Source organism: Lissotriton vulgaris, chromosome 2_1, assembly GCF_964263255.1.
Source record: "Lissotriton vulgaris chromosome 2_1, aLisVul1.2, whole genome shotgun sequence".
In the NCBI taxonomy this organism is placed as follows: domain Eukaryota; kingdom Metazoa; phylum Chordata; class Amphibia; order Caudata; family Salamandridae; genus Lissotriton; species Lissotriton vulgaris.
Window position 1 is genome coordinate 624543739 of NC_141687.1, and position 17346 is coordinate 624561084.

The 17346-nt window shown below is 47.6% G+C and overlaps 1 protein-coding gene across 1 annotated transcript in view; it reads left to right on the forward strand.

Moving 5' to 3' along the window:
* NDUFS5 (NADH:ubiquinone oxidoreductase subunit S5) overlaps window positions 1-17048 on the forward strand; it is a 74921-nt gene extending 57873 nt beyond the window's left edge. Inside the window, exon 3 of the mRNA XM_086955742.1 lies at window positions 16810-17048. Within this exon, the coding sequence (XP_086811868.1) occupies window positions 16810-16905 (96 nt within the window). The 3' untranslated portion in view covers window positions 16906-17048. The remainder of the gene's footprint in view (window positions 1-16809) is intronic.
* Window positions 17049-17346: the final 298 nt, after the last annotated feature.

Here is a 17346-nt window from a genome sequence, read left to right on the forward strand (position 1 = left end):
GTTTTCTAGCTGTAGTTGGAGATCTTTTATTTTTTTTTAACAACATTTTTTATTGATTTTCCATAGTTCCACATGGGCAAAGCCTGGCAAGCATCAGACAGGTAAAAGGCACATTGTAGGATTTCTAGGCACCGTATACCATCCCTTATGGAGGTCTGCAGAACATCAGACCTGAACCGCCTTCCCCCAACCACGCACCACGCACCTTACATGGATTGTGATACAGACATAATGCAAAACTGCTCTTCTGCCCTTGCGCAACACCATTACACTTAACCGATGAGTCCCTTACCACCAGTCTGTCAATTGGGTCCTGGGATACTGGAGGCCTCAAGAGGGACAAGTCAATGTCTCCGTTTTTGGCCCAGCGTGCCCAAATCTTTCCATGCTTTTGCATACAGCCTCGTGTCTGAAATACCGCAACTTTAGCCGACATGCACCTATGCATGGATTTTTTCCAATTACCTATACTGGGTGGGGATGTAGCCTTCCAGTGCTGTGCAATGTTGTGCTTGGCTAGTGTGAGGCCCAAGAATAATAGGTGCCGTTTAGATCTGTTCCCCCCGATGTCTTCGGTGCTGTGCCGGAGAATCAGCCTAGGGTCTGCTGGAATGTTCCATGCTAATACCCGCCCCATACAGGACCGAAAGCCCGACCAGAAGTGTTGCAGTGCCCCGCAGCTTCACACAGTGTGAAAAAACGACCCCTCGTCCAGTTCACAGCGGAAGCATGTGGGGGACGGGATAGCCCCCCTCCTACAGAGGAGTGTGTAGTATATCCTACGAAGATACTTAAACTGGATCAGCCTGTATCGGGTGAAGACAGCAGAGTATCTGGGGCTAGTCAACGCCTCAGCCCAATCACCATCTGTCGGGATGGGCATATTCATTTCCCACGCCTCCCGAGTCTGTTGTATAGTGGTTTTGAAATGTGTAGTTATGGTTTGGTAGATTTGTCGAATTTTGTGGGCACCAAGATCTCCCATGAGCAACCGGCCTTCTAGAGGGTGGAACTCAGAAGGGTTTTAAAGTCCTTATTAGAGGGGACACGGCATGTCTGAGCTGCAGGTATCTGTGGAACTGTGTTTTATGGAGGTCGAAGTCCTCCTGCAGCCTCTTAAAGGACTTCAGCATGGACCCCTGCATTATATCACCCAATGTGGAGATCCCTATGTCGTCCCACCTATGGAACCCTACAAATGTCGAGACCGGCCTGAGGTGGGAGCCCTGTCAAAGAGGCGTTGCACAGGTCAGCTTGCCCCACCAGCCCATTTGGTGCACCACTCGCCTCCAAATCTGGATGACTGTCCTACATGCCTGGGGAAGCTGCACCAGAGACGAGAAACTATACAGGAGGTGGAGCAGCGGGGTGTCAGCCATGAAGAGTCTTTCCACTGCATAAGCCGGGTCTGCCTGTGAGCCATACCATCATCGTTTATCCCCAGAAGGTGCGAAGCCCAGTAATATGCCCGAACGTCAGCTGCCGCTATCCTGCCGCAGTATGTAGATTGAGCACACGTTGCAAGTGCCACGCGAACCGCACCCCTTCCCCTAAAGAAACCTATTCAAGAGTGCGTTGATTTGAAGAAACCACGACGAGAGGATGGGAAATGGATAGTTTTGCAGCCGATAGAGCAGGCGTGGTAGAGACACTATTTTAAAAATGGCTGATCTGTCATATAACGAGAGGGGTAGTTGAGACCACACCGTCGTCTCATCACAAACAGCGGGAAGCAACTGAGCGACATTACGTGACCATGCTTCGGTTGGGCACTGCGTGATATACACCCCAAGGTACCAGAAGCCGGCCTCCGTGACGATCAACTCCGAGGCCCAAGCTTGAGACCGCTGATCACCACATATAGGGATCAAAATGGATTTGGAAGGGTTAGCGTAGAGCCCGGAGGTCTCCCCGAAGATCCGCAGAATCTGGAGCACCCGGGGCCCGAGGCCCAAGGGTCCGATATAAAAAAACAAAGTGTCATCAGTATAAAGCGCAATCCTATCCGAGCACTCCGGCGACCAGTCCAGACCCCAGAAGACAGAGTCCAGGCGGACCCATGCGGCCAATGGCTCAATAGCCAACGCGAATAGAAGCAGGGAGAGTGGGCATCCCTGACCCGTGTGGATAGGGAAGGGGGCCGAGCACTGACCAGCCACTCGGACCGATGCAGTGAGATCTGTATATAATAATGTCACATATGCCCTGAAGCGAGGACTTAGATTAACTGCCTCCAGGAGCCTAAAGAGGTATGTCCAGCTCAGCGAATCGAATGCTTTGTCTATGTCTGGCAGCAAGACCGCCGCGGGGTGCCCCAGGCGGTGGGCCTCCGCCACGGCGTTGTGGGCACGCCCGTTATTGTATCTGGTGGAACGTTGCGGCATAAAGTCAGACTGGTCCGGATGCACCAGATCCTGTATGCACGTGCGGAGGCGGTCTGCCAGAACCTTCCCCAGCAGTTTAGGTTCGAAATTTAGCAGTGAGATGGGACGATACGGGCCCGGCTTAAGGAAGACTACGTTTTCTAGATGTCTCCAACCTGGAGGCAGAATGTGCGGCTCTGAGGCGTCGTGCATCACCTTGAGCAGATGAGGGCCCAGAGTCTCCATATGGGGCCGCATAAAGTCACACAGGAACCCGTTCTGGCCCTGCACGCGTCCTGGGTGTGTGTTGGATAGCACCGACTGCAGCTCATCTAAAGAAATCTGTTCTTCTAGGACGGCGCGTTGCTCATCTGAGAGGCGGCGGGGAGGGATATCCGTGAAAAAGGCATCGATTTGGGGTTCTGCAATGACCTCTCGCTCCTCGTATAGTGCTGCGTAGAAATCTGCAAAGGCCTGTACCACCACCTTGGGTTACTTGCGTTGGGGACGCTGTAGCTTGACCGAGCCTATGAAGCATCTGGCTAGAGTTATCACCCCATTGGTAGATCCTATACTGAATGGCCAGCCAGGCCTCTTTGGCACAGTTGGTGTGCGCCTGATGGAGCTGCTGTTGAACATGCAGCAGGTTCCGACGGGCAGCGGGGTCCGAGCCCCCCACCACAAGGGATTGGAGCTCAACCTGTCTGTTTTCCAGGTCTTGCACCTGAGCCAGACGATGCTGCTTCTCCCCTGTACGATAGCTTATGTCGACCCCTCGAATCTTGGGCTTGAATGCCTCCCAGAGGATGACCGGGGATGACCGGGACTGGCAAGTGCCGGCATTAAAGCTGAGATAATCTGTGATTGCCTGACTTAGCATCTCCTGATACTCCGAGTCTCTAAGCAGATATGGGGATATGCGTCACCTGTAGGGGGCCCTGCTAGTCTGCAGGCGCAGCTTAATATGGATCGATGAATGATCAGACAGTCCCTGGGGCATAATGGATGTATGTGACACCCTGTGCATGTAGCTATGTGGACGGAACAGATAATCGAGGCGGGAAAAAGTGGGGTGGACTGAGGAAACTTATGAGAACCCGGCTTCAAAAGGGTGAAGGGCCCACCATGAGTTCACCCAGCCCAGTGTATGTGCTATTATGTTTAGTTTGGATTTAGCAAGGGCTGTATCTGGTTGTCAGGCTCGCCACCTATCCAATGGACCCATAATGTCATTCCACTCGTCACCCCGTATCATCAGGCCACCGGGAGATCTCTTCAGAGCTGTGTTAATTTGTCTAAAAGGTCTGGCCTAGCGGTGGAGGGCCGTATATGCTGCCAATTGTAATCTGTTCGCCGGCTACAGTACCCGAGATCACTGTGAAGCGGCCACCGGGATTCAGCCAATGTTATGTAATCTGAATCGGCACTCTACGGTGAATAAGTTCTTCTGTGCCCCCCCCCCCCGTGGAAAGCCAGAATGGTACACTGTAGTGAAGCCATAGCGGGCAAGGCATGGGGCTTTAGTGCCCAGAAGATGCGTCTCGTGGAGCAGTAGGATGTGTGCCGCAGAGCGCTTTGCCTGATGGAGCACTGCCCCTCGTTCAACCTTATTAAGTAAGCCTCGCACATTCCAGGCGAGAATGTTCAGTTCCCTCAATGGAGAGTTACCCACTGTGTGGGCCATTCTTAGGTTTCAGGGTATAAAGTAACGACCGGTGTGCGCACGGCAGAGCAGTGAGGTGGGTGCATGGTACATAAACATATCACGAAAAAACTACACAAAAACTGCCCCCCAATTACCCCACCCACACTCATACTACAAGGAACGTGGAGCATCTGTTGCCGTGGAATCCCTCCCCAAGTGGTTCCTCCAATGGATCCCCCCCCCCCAACATTACCCCAAACGTTCAGGGCATTCCATGTCCAGTTCCCTCCAGGGCTGGTAGTAAAGACACCAACCTATAAAAACCTAAGCAATCTAGTTTACGACCTCTGCCCGAGATCATGACCCGCCCCAGGAAGTGAACGTGGAAAAGATGTGTCTACATGCCTCAGTCTACCTCAGTCCCCAGCGCCCATTCGTTCCTGGACACGCCAATTGGAGCGGGATCGGTTGCGTCTCGAGGTCGCGTCTCTGCCCTGCCGACCACTCCGATGTGAGCCCAGGGAGGAGTCTGAGTCCAACGGGCACGGTGAGTGCTGTTTAAGAACACGTTGTTTGTCAGTCCACGCAAAGACTTCGTCTGGGGTATCAAACACATTTTTTTTGTATTGTACATTACCTTCATCTGGGCCGGGAACAGTAGTGTGTAGGATAAGTTGAGTTCAGGTAGCCGAATCTTGGCCGCCCTGAAGGACTGGCGTTGTTGCTGCACCAGCTTAGTATAATTGGGGTAAACCATGATGGGATGTGACTCAAAGATCATTTTGTCCTTATGTAGCCGGGGGTAATGGAGAATGGCATCTCGATCAGCATAGTTAAGGAGCCGGGCGATCGCTGACCTTGGACGCTCCCCCAGTGGCGGTTTCTTGGTCAAAGTGCGGTGCGCCCTCTCGATCACGAAGCAGGGGGACATGTCTTCAGGGTCAGCAGTGCCCTGAGCCAACCCGAGAGGAAGTTGTCCATAGACGTCCCCTCGCAGTCCTCTGGAAAGCCCACCAGGCGTATATTGTTGCGGCGGGCCCGCCCTTCCGCATCCTCAACCCGTGCAGCCAGCTCCTGCGAGTGCTTGGTCAGTTTGTCCACCTTTTGCTGGAGTGCGGATATGGAGTCTTCCACAGTGGAGATCCTAGTCTCCGCTTCTGTGATGTGGTCAACAGCCTTTCGCAGATCTTGGCGGAGAAATGACACCTCGGAGCCCACGGCCCCGATCGGAGCCTTGAGAGCGCTCCGCAATTGATTAATTGCTGCCAGCAGCGTCGCCGTGTCCGAGGACAGGCCCTCCGCGGTCTCCCCCCCGGGACGGTTGTTGGTGGTGTAGCGGTCCATTGTATTTGCTTGGGGGGCCGCCGCACCCTGCTTATCCTTGCCCATGGCGACCGGGGATACCCAACCGGGGAAGTACTCACCAGGCCGGTCTCCCCCTCGGCTGGCGCGAGGGGCAACAGTGAAGATTAGTAGCCGCTAGCAATGGGCAGCGCCCCACAGTGGACTCCATTGCTGGGCACCACCTCGGCGCCTGCCACAACTTGCAAACGGTGGCCCTCTGTGACCTCACTGGATGTATTCTATGGTGAGTCCACAAACTTGCAGAGCCCGTCACCGGAGCAGCCCGGACGTCGCAGGGCGGCTCCTGGCGCAAGAAGGGAGCCAAGCACTGATGGTGCAGCCCAGCCACCCTTATGCGCCGCAAATCTGGCAGTCCCAGTGTCCCCGGCTGATCTCTCACCTCAGGGATGCAGGCCCCGGGCGTCACATTGCATGAGCCGGATGCAGGACGGGCCTCTCACCGGCACACTACAGGGTCCCCGGCGACCACCACACTGCTGCAGCAGCTTCTTCTGTCGGATGGCCTGGGCAGGATGCAGGCCGCTCTCAGTCTGGGCTCCACGACGTTCCCACGGGCAGGCGATTCCATACAGGGGGCCCCATGGCTCCCAATTGGGTAGGTGGTGTCCTCCGACAACCCAGCCAGGCAGCGTGCCGAGTCGATAGTCCGAGGCCGAAGCAGAGCCTTGCCAGGCCCGCGGCGCAGGCCCCGTCAGTGCCTACAGTGAAGGAGGTGGGGGAGGGGCGCCGCGGCGGCAACTCCTGCCCTCTGCCCTTCCGCTCGGTCCATGTGCGGCCGCTCCGCTGCGGCGACGCTCTGGTACCTGTGATCCCGGGGACTGCATCGGACTGAGCCGTCTCCCCGTCGCTGTCCCACCGGCGAGGAAGGCACGCCGCAGCCACGGAATAGTCTTCTCTGCCTTCCTTCTCATGCACGGCTACTGCCGATCAGGGAACCGGTTGCAGTGTTCCCGGCCCTCCAACACCGCCAAACTTTGCCTGCAGTGTCACAGCGGGTACCTCAGCTAGGAACCCCTGGGAATAGTGACTGGGGTCAAGGATGTTGCAGGATTCTGGCACATAGAAGGAGCGAACTGCCCAGCTTTAGGGAGACGCGTCCGCCATGTTCGGCTCCTAAGCCACGCTCCCTTGTAGTTGGAGATCTTTGAGGTTAAGCTTGAATTGAGTCTTGGTGATAGTCATAAAATAGGAGCAGAGAGGAGGTTGAAGTAGAAGGTTGATGAATTGTGGTCATTCAGATGTGATGGGCAGAGAGATTGTGTTATGGTTGTGTCCAGCTGAAAGCATAAGACCAGAGTACAGCTGGAGAAAGTTAATTGCTATTATATTCGAAAGGAAGGGTCTAGTTTGTGACCAGTCAGGTTTGTTACCCTAATTGTCCATGTCAACCAACTGCAGTCATTATGGTTGATGTTGATGCCAGCTATGGAGTGCAGGAAAACTTATGAAAAGTCTGGGTTCAGTGGGCGTACTTTGGTCAGTAGTAAGAGTAAGATTACATTCAAAGAGGTGAGCAAAAGATGAGTAATAATAACCTTCTACAGCTGAAACATATTGGAAGCTGGTGGTTGATGAGGTCTTGAAGGTGACAGCTTCTCCCCTGGCCTTTTTAGTGAGCATATTTCCTATTAAGATTTGACAGCCATGCAGTATTGCTTCATGAAGCGTGGGGATAATCATGTAACCCAAACTGTGAGTGCAGACACTATTTCTTTTGACACAAGTATATCTAGCATCAAATGTTTGATTGTGGAAAAGATTGAACCTGGAATGTGCCAGTATAGCCACCGTTAAAGAAGCATTGGCAAAGCCAATAGGTCTCACCTATGTGACAAGACTGCAAAAACCAATGTGTTTTAGACATGTATAGAATATGGCTGCTGTTAAGCATGGCTGAAAGTTAGTGGGGTGAGGTGCAGTGGGGGAGATTGACATGTGATAGATAGGGGAAGGTTGGAGTGGGGTAGATTGGGAAGGTTGGAGTAGGGTATATTGGAGTGGGGGAGTGGGATAGATTGGAGTGAGGTGGAGTAGACTGGTTTTGAGTGGGGTAGACTGCTTTGGAGTAGGGTAGACTGGTTTGGAGTGGGGTAGACTGGAGTAGAGTGCTGTAGATTAGGGTGGAGTGGGGTTAAGTGGAGTAGTGTGGAATAGAGTGTGGTCGATTGTAGTAGTTTGGAGTGGAGTAAGGTAGATTGGAGTGGAGCTGGGTAGAATGGGGAAGATTGGAGTTCGGCAAGTTGGAATGGAGTAGGTATATGTAGTGGAATGGTGTAAGGTGGAGTGGGGTAGATTGAAGTGGGTTTGTTTAGGGTGGAGTAGAATGGGGTAAATTGGGGTGTGGTGGATTGTAGTGGAGTGGGGCGAATTGGAATGGAGTACATTGGATGGAGTGGGGCAAATTGGACTGGAGTAGATTGGGGTGGAGTTGTGGTAGATTGAGGTGGAGATGGGTGAATTGGGGTGGAGTGGGTTGGATTGGACTGGGTGGATTGGGTTGGATTGGACTGGGTGGATTGGGTTAGATTGGGGTGGGGTAGATTGGAGTGGAGTGGGGCGAATTGGAATGGAGTACATTGGATGGAGTGGGGAAGATTGGAGTGGAGTTTAGTTGGGGATGTTAGGCTACATGATTTCCACCTAAGTGCATATGAATATAGGGCGCTTAAAAGCGCTTTCAGTAGACTACATAAGATAATGAGGACATAGGCACAGGTTTTAAGGAGAAATGGAGTAAATGCTGCAAAACTGAAGCACTTTAAACAAATGCATACTTTGTATGTGCAGAGAAGAAGTATAATACATATGAGACTGAGGGCAGAGGTTTTAAAGATAAATGTATTAACTGCAACCCTGCCCTACGTAGAGGCCCTTTAAAAAGCTACATACTTTGTTTGAAAATGATCTAATGTGTTCAAAATGTTTATGTTGCTTAGTGGCAGCCTGACCCGAAGCATGTGACTGGACTGCTTGTCTGGAAATACTATGGGAGTCAGGTTTCAGACTAATGTATGCTTTAAACAGACATATACTTTGTATAGAAGAGGCGCAGCCAACAAACACATGCAGTCACAAGGACTGCTTTAATGTTTTGTGCCATTTGTTTGGTGCTATAAAAGAAAGCGGTGACCTGTATAACAAAGTCACAAACTGCTTAAATATTCTATGCCATTTGTGTGGTGCTGTAAAAGGAAGCACTGAATTCCAAAACAAATTAAGGCAACAGCAAACAAACCTCTAAGACAAAAGTTAAAAGAAACTGAGAGGTGGAAATGATGGGCAGAAAAATGGAGAAAAAAGTCGTACCCTGTCAATTAGTACTAGGTCCATGTTCCAGAGAAATAAAAGGAAGTGACGTGCGCCATATGCTGGCCCATTAGCATGCAGACAAAAGGAATGACAGTTAAGCCAAGAAATGGTATGTAATGGGTGGGGTCCAAGCCCTTTACTGTGTACAATACCCTTGCAGCAACAGCGCATGTGCGCTATTAGGCGATACCCAAAAACAGACTACCCAGAAAGCATAATAAGATAACTAGGTTACAAGGTGCGGAGCAATAAACTCTAAATCTGCGGTCTGCGTGAAAATTCCTCAAGCAAAAAACTAATGGCGCTTTGACATTACATGCATTTGCACCCATTATTTAGGAAAAAGGAGAAAAAGCAAAGAACACCCCACAACAATAGGACCAAAGCTCCTGTCAACGCAAGTTGTAAATCTGTTGCATATAATAACTTGATTCCCCTGCATTGGCGAAGGTAAATGTTGCTGTTATACCATCAACTAATGAGTCTTGAATTCAGCAACACAATGTTACTAGACTACGATAGTAAAACATAGTACGTTGTTCCCGTGTTTGTCTTTTCAAAGATGAATCCCTCTTTGATCATATTTAAAAAAGACTTTATTTTGTTCCTGTGTTGAGTTATAACCACCAAGGACATCCCCTCGTTCTGTTATAAAGATGAAACACAACTTTCAGCTTGAAATGATCCGGGAACGGTGTACCCTTGCATGTATATGCTCCTTAATTAAAAGTCATTCTGAGCGGATCCATAGCTCTGGGGTTGATCTAATTCCAGTTCCCCAGGGTCTTTCAAAGATTGAAACTAAGTGCTGCTCATGGCAACCCCGAGCAAAAAGAATGCATTACCCAACCACCCACACCTTTTAGCAACTTAAGAGGTTTTGAGGGCATATGAGCTCCAGCAAGTGAAAATATTGTTGGCATATTACCTAATTGTTGGTTCTGGAGAACCAGATGATTTCCTTGGAATAATGTTGGGGAAATGAAGTCGACAGTGATTAAATAAATAACTTAATAAGAGTGCATTATTCAGTCTCTTACACTCTATTACCATATTCCTAGCTATTGGGCTTTGCTCCTTTACATAGGGTGTGGGGCTTCTTAGTGGTGCTTTGGGGGCAGTCACCACTTGGTATTATTATTATTTTTATTTTTTTTAACCCTTGCATGCTGATGACGGCCCCCGTCCGTCATGCATCACGGTGCTCGTGTGCTGATGACGGCGGGGGGCCGTCATGAACCCGCCCACTCAATAGAAGTGCCGCACAGGCGCAGAATCGCGGCCGCATGCAAGGGGTTAAGTACTGGCGTAGCAGGTCCAGAATGCAGGTACGCTTTTATTTGACAAAAGTGTTACTCCCTTGCGGCACTTGATTTTCACAGGGCGGGTCCAGCAGACAAAGCTTACTCCAGGAGGTCGCGAAAGTTAGAAACTCTGATTTAGTGTTAGAATGTAAACAGCATCCAGTATCATCTCAATGTCCACTCTGTAATAGGACTCCAAACAGTTTTTTTATTTACTTAGATTTCTATTGCACTTTTATTCAAAACCCCGTTGTAAACAAGCAAACATTGATACAAAATGTAATAGAAAAATATAAAATCATGCAATACAATCAACATAATAATAATTTGTGATTTATGCACACAGCTGCCCCGAAGGGGTTTCCCGGCACAGGGCAGAATCGGGTCAGAACAATGACTTAAAATAGCCACGTCTTCAGATTTTTGCAAAAGGTGAGAAATTACTTGCAATTTCTAAGAGCGTCCATCAAAGAATTCCACAATTTTGGGCCTAGGTAGGAGAAAGTAGGGCCTTTCATACAGGTTAGAAGAAAAGTTTGTACAGTAAAAAAAAGCTTGAGTTGAGGATCTGAAGGACCTTGTGGGCTGATCAGGAACTACCAGTTCCTGCATGTAACTTGGCACCAGGCCAGGTTTGGCCTTAAACATATTTCACAATGGTTTGACCTCCATACATTTGGAAACATTAAGCCTGAACATTTCCTGGACTCGATGAGAATCTGAAGTATACTTGGGTAAAGGAAGGAGCATCCTAGAAGCAGCATTTTGAACAATCTCTGAACGATGGACAGAGGTCTTGTCCGCAGCCAGGTACAACACATTCCCATAATCCAATCTGGATATGACTAGAGCCTGAATTACAGTCCTTTGAGCCGCTAAAGTAATTAACCAAAGTCTCTTTTTCGACCATTTAGGGACTGCAAAACAGGTGGCAGTTCCCATAGTCACCTTTGGCTTCATCGATATTTCACCTTAATAGACGCAGTAGGCGGAGTCCCTAAGGATTTCGGCCAGTGTCTCGGGCCCCAAAGGGAGGTGTTATTACCCAGAACCATGACATCTGTCCTGTCACCATTAAGTTTGAGTGAATTTATTTTATCCATAACGAAATTTTTATCATCCCCAAGTGCAACAAAGATGGGTAATGGTTCTGTGCCAAAGATAGAGAAAAGATTATCTGAGTATCATCAGCATATTGAAAAAGGGTCAGTCTGCAGATTTCTATTAGGTACACCAAAGAGCAGACGTAGATGTCGAATAGCAAGGGCCTCAAAATAAACCTTGTGGAACCCCAGAAGTCAAAAACAGTGGTTTAGATCTTACATTGGCTGACAAGACCTCAAATGTGAACTCCTTTAAGGAGACAAGCCACCCCAAAGCTGAACTTTCAAGGTCTAATGACACTAGTCTGTCAGCCAGGACAGAATGAGACACAGTGTTGATTTGCTGTGCTGAAATCCAATAGAATGAGTGCAGCAGTACCTACCTCATCCAGATATTGTGTTAGATGTTCAGTCGCACCAAGAAAGGCGAGCTCAGTGCTGTGCCCAGCCCTTAAGCCCGACTGTGAAGGATGGAGGAAATGGTGGGCATCCACATATGCAGTGAGCTGGTCGATGACATGTTATTACAAAACTTTGGAAAAACACTGGTAGATAGGTTGATAATTCGACTGACGAGAAGGATTCAAATAGTTTTTTTTCTGGAGAGGAAGGACAAAACAGCAAAAAATGCAAAAGAATAAACTATATACGAGGAAAAGCTAAACATAGTAAAATATCTTTTATCGCTTTTTTAACATTGCTAATGGAGATAATGGACATCAGAAGTTTCACAACTATGGATCAAGAAAAACAATAGACCAGACTTGAGAAGCGGGGCAAGGAGGATGAGGACTAAGTAGGAGCCCATGTCCCACTGAGTATTTGTCTCTGGAAGGGTACCGTAGATGGAGTATGTCAATGAGGTATGACAGAACAAGTCCTTTAACACATTTGAAAACCACGCACAAATTATGAAATTGAAGATGATACAAAATATTCAATCAATGTATCATAGCTAAATAAGGTGTAATGTGCTGGGATTTCATAAGTCCAAATAATATATGTGAAGGATACATTATAATGGAAGCATAAGATAATGTGAAAGACCTACATCAAGTGGGTACCAGTAATTCAAACTAACAGTCCCCAAGATTGTATAAAACGTGTAGCAGATGTGAATGGAAGAACAGATCTTTTGGAGATTTATTTTTGGAATGTTAAACGAGAACAAACAATAATACCAACAGTACGAGTCAGATGGAATAATTGAAGGAGGAACACAAAATAAATCAGAAGCTGAAAGGAAATTAAGTTGTGTTTTTGAATAATTTAGTCTTAGAATTGTGGACGCCACTCAAGTTATTACAGCAGGAAAGAAAAGCAGAATGGCAGGATGAAACCCCCGAGAATTTAGAACTGTCCAAACCAAAGAGGAGCTTCAGGCAGATAATAATACCAAAAGAAAAGGGGAATTTGATGCAGCAAGAGAATAAAAAACAACTAGCAAAAGTTACAGCAGATATGTAACTATATTCTCTGGTAAGGAACTGGAGCCTATGTACAGGGAACGAGCATATGAAACTTTATCAATAATATTTTACACAAGGAATTTGCTGTGATGATGAAACACCACAAGTAATTACATACTTCAAGATGGTGGGCCACGGTGTAGCTAAGCCGAACTGTAGGAAGCCAGTAATACTCCTTGTGTGCAAGCCAAGGATTTACTGCAAGGGAAAAGGAACAGTGCAAAGGGAAACACGTAAATATAGCAAAGCCAAATCGACATCCAAGAGCAAGTTAAGAAAGCAGGCAAATGGCAAAAATAGTGAGAAAGCCGAACAGGAGGAAAAAAACAAATGTGATGGACTTGCTGGTGAACAAACTGCATGGCAAACGGAAAGTCAGTGCAACAAAACGTTTCCACACAGCATCTATGTGCCTAATTTATGTTTTATAAATATTGCTACTTGCTGCCTCACCTTGGATGTCCCAGGACTTAACCTGTAGTGCAGTTATGGTAATCCAGCCTCCAAAGGCGGGTCAGCCACAGTCTTAAATGAGAATACCTCCATGATCTTCTGACAAGCGGTCTCCAAATCCTCATCCCCTGCTGTTTCCAGACACTGAAAGCCCATATTGCAAAAGAAGAATGATTGGTATAGAGATATGCATAAACGGTGAGAGAGGAAATATGGGAGGCATTGAACAGTCTAAAGAGTAAATGTAAAGAACTAAACACTTCAACAGAATGCTTAAAGATATACGTGATGAAGAGGAAACGTTCCCAGAGACCGAAAAAAAGATCTGATAGATATGTTTACAATCATGAGATACTCAAAGAATGTAAAGATGATGTGAGAGGATGATCAATGGTGTTAAATACTGCATCAAGATCTAAAAGTACCAACTTAGAAGAAAGTTATCGGTAATTGGTGTGAAAAACCAAATTAGGTAGAGCAAGCAGAGCATTTCGTAGAATGCTCTGGATGGAAACCAGATGGAAATGCATTGCATTTTTGCTCTGAGGAGGTGATACAAGTGGAAATAAATAGCTGGCTTGACAACGTTTTGTAGAGAAGAAGCAGCAGAGAAATAGGTCAATAGTTATGTTTATATGTGTTTCTTGAAAGGTAGAGATATGTCCCACTTACAAACCACGGGCGGGTGAGAACAAAAAACAAATCTAAATCGGTCACCAAGCTAGCACCTTAATGAAGTCACTATCCGACAGAACTCATGTATGTATAGTATATGTTCCTTTCACAAATCAATCACTTGACATTATTTAGTGAGTCCCTGAGGTCAGAGAATAAAAGGCAGACACCAGAGAAACAAAAGAATGTACAACCCAACTGTATTACGTAATGGAAACTGCGTTCCCTCGCCGCCTTACCTCCATCCCCCCTCCTTTCCAACGTGAGAGTCTACCCCCTGGACTCATATGGGCTCGGCAGTAGACAGCACTCTGCTCCACCTTGGACCGATAGAGACCTGCCATACCATACAACCGTCAAGTCGAATCTCTCCCAAAGCTTTGCAGTAGGAATATGCAGAATACATCTGTGAAAATTGAAACATTTTGCCCCTCTGCTCTACTCCAGACCTCACGGGATGGCCTACCGATTTGCCCATCCCCTTGCCAACAAGTCTTTTCGTATATAGGCATCCATTCTCTTTTCCTTGTCAAAGTACCAGGGCTCAGATCTGGAGAGAGTAGTGGCTTTCGTCCACAAACACAGTTTTCTTCTAGACTGCCACCCATATGGTTTTCTGCCTGAGGTCTTGTGAAAGAAGCATCATTTCCAACTTTAAACAGCCAGCCCCACTGTTTTTCACAGACCTGAGGAAGAGCCTACAAGCTCTCCCAATCACTTCACAATATGGACCCTATTAGTCTCCCAGCAGGATGGCCACCACCTCTGCCATTCTACCAGTCAGTGTATTAGATTAAATCTCTGGCATGTTCATCGCCCAGACGAGGCCCTGACACTCTTGAAATCCTTAGCGGCTCAAGTTACACCATGAGGCTCCAAAATAGACTTTTCCCTGTCCTGCTGGCAGCAGGCTGTGATGCACCATGTACCACTCCCCCGCCTTTTACTCAGGACAGCCACCATCCGTTCAAGTTGTAATGATGTTGCAGTGTCAGGAGTCATAATGGCTTGCCACCTCGTCCATCTTCATCACCTGGCTATCTACAAGGGGTCTGAAAGAGTCTTCAGATGCACACATCCGGCCAAAATGATGGGATCCTGGACAGAAGTGTACCAGGAATCCTGACCTTTAGGCACAGGATGTGTCAGAAGCGATATAGGATCATCCTTGATGTGTAAAGTATTTTGAGCAGGTCTTAGACCAAGCTCTTTTTCTTGCTTCTCTTCTGAGCAGCTGAGCTAGGGTAAACTTATTACTTCTGAGCAGTCTGTCGAGCTTTCCTCCCACGTCTCCATCCATATAAGGAACAAGAGAACATATGTCTGAATAAAAGACATTGGACATCTATATACGAGACTATACATGTCATTGAACTGTGGAGTGCTTGGAACCTATTCTGTAATCTCTTCTAGTCATGACCGCAGAGGACTTGCAAACTCCTCCAGAAGTTGCACTGCACGGTTCAAGTATCCCACCTGTTCATACTTTCACCTCTGTGGTAGGTCTTCACACCTGAAGTAAGTCTTCAACCTTCACTTCCTCGATCTGTGACCAATGACCATCGTCAAGAGGTCCTACAGAGATACTCTGGTGCGCATACAGGTAGTTTCCAGCAATTTGTGGTCATCAGTCCCACACAGCTCTAGACCCCAGAGGGTCCTATATAATGCAGCTTTCAAACTTCTCTCCATAACGATAAGAGGTGGTATTTTTCTTGCACAGTTCATTTGTTGTGTTTTTTTGTCATTTCACTGATATTCTTGGGCCCGGGAGGATGTTTGGGATATTGTATAGACTGCCGCCCCTAGATGCAGAGCTCCAAAATGAGACTCCATTCCTTCTTGCCTATGTGGAAGGATGCTGTGGTATTATTACACGTTTCAGACTATTTATGTACAGTTGCAACCCAGTATACATCTTTAATGTGGTATTGGAAAGGAAAGATTATTTCAGTAATAGGACTTGTTGATAAGCTATGTCCGTCCTTATGTGGTGGCCATGTCCACCCTTTATTGTACGAGCCCTTAGTCGTGTGCTCCGGTCAAGTAATACCTATGTATATTCAGATCTCAACTGCTCGTCCTCCACCTCTCATTAACGCTCCTAATCCCAATACCTCTAAATGAAAAATTGCAATCTTCTGTAAATTATTTGCGTTCATTGCTTCAGTAAAAGTTCCGTCTTGTGCTCGCCTCGGAATACCCTGGAAAGTTATCTCAGCCTCTTGAAAGCCATAACAGTGTCGGATGATGTACTATATATCCTTGGAATATGTGGGGCGACACTTGTATCGGTGCCAAAAGCAGTTTAGTAACGTGGTGCTTGTAGTGACACGAAGAAATATCGCTCAGCTGTGGGGGTGCCCCATTTGCCCTCGCTCTGAAAGTGGGAGGAACATTTGGAGTGGTGCAAGGGTGCAGAAGAAAAATTACACGAGTGTCGCGGCTGCACCCACAAGTTCGAAAATGTTTGGGGCCCCGGGAGAAGATATGGTGGGTATGACTAAATGCAATCTGCATGACCGGTCGCTACTCATGGTAGGGATTCAGGATTATTGGGCATCGGACCGCTATATATTAAACAAACTGTGCTGCTGCATTTATTGCATATATATACTCGAATGAGAGAGAATGTAAAGAGTTATAGTCTTGGATGATCAGTTGATGTCTGGACATGAACTACCACCCAAAAAATAATTTAAAAAACGGGTTATGCTCAGTTAAGCCAATATAAAACAACACCACAATAGTCACTAGTCAGCAGCGAAAAATCTTCACACCGCAATTAAGGAGTCTGCTTACTTCTGGGTCACTGTCTCTGCCCTATGCTTGCTCCATGGCGGAGGAATGCGGATTAGCGTGTCTGCTTGTTTGCTTTACACAAAGTAAAGATTTGCTAGACTGGGCGAAAATACGTTGAAAAATATGGTAACCTAGGGAGCAAGTTAAAAGGCGGAGGCCAGCCTAAAACGTGCAATGAGATCATTAAACAAAGACTGTGCGCTTCACACATTCTGAAAAACTCGAACAGAGATTGTAGCGCCCAGTTCTGTCTAAGCTGCTTCATACACCCTGGGTACACACTGCCTTCTTTCGTCTCATTATTGTGTTTTCCGTTCGCAGCTCCAGCGCCTCGCCGAGATTCGACAACAGAAGCAGAAGCTGGAGAAGGAAGGGAAGTACACCAACCCTGAAAACAGATCGACCATCGGGCCCTAGCCATGGCGGAAGGCTCCACACGAACATTCAGGCGCGCGCCGCCGCGAGTGACGCAGCTCTGGGCTCCTCGTGGTGTTCTAACTCCTGCTCTTGTCCTGCTCCAGCACCTCCCAGCTGCCAATAAAGAGAACCTGTGCAAAGTGCTGTGGTCTAGACTCCATTGAGATGGGGGCGGACGGGGGGCGTGGGGGAAGAGTCTTGGAGGGCCAGGGAGGGAGGGAAGCATGCCAACATTTAGGAACTTCTAAGCGGGACATTTCGAGAAAAAACATATTGAGATGTAATTAACTCCATTTACTGGCATTGGAGAGGAGGATATTTTAGAAGGGAGAAATCTAAAATGGCAGGATTTGTCCCAATCCGGAGTAATTCAATTAATGGGTGGTTGGGTGGGTTTAGGTTGGTTGGATGTCGACTAGCGTTAAGATGAGTGTGCAAACA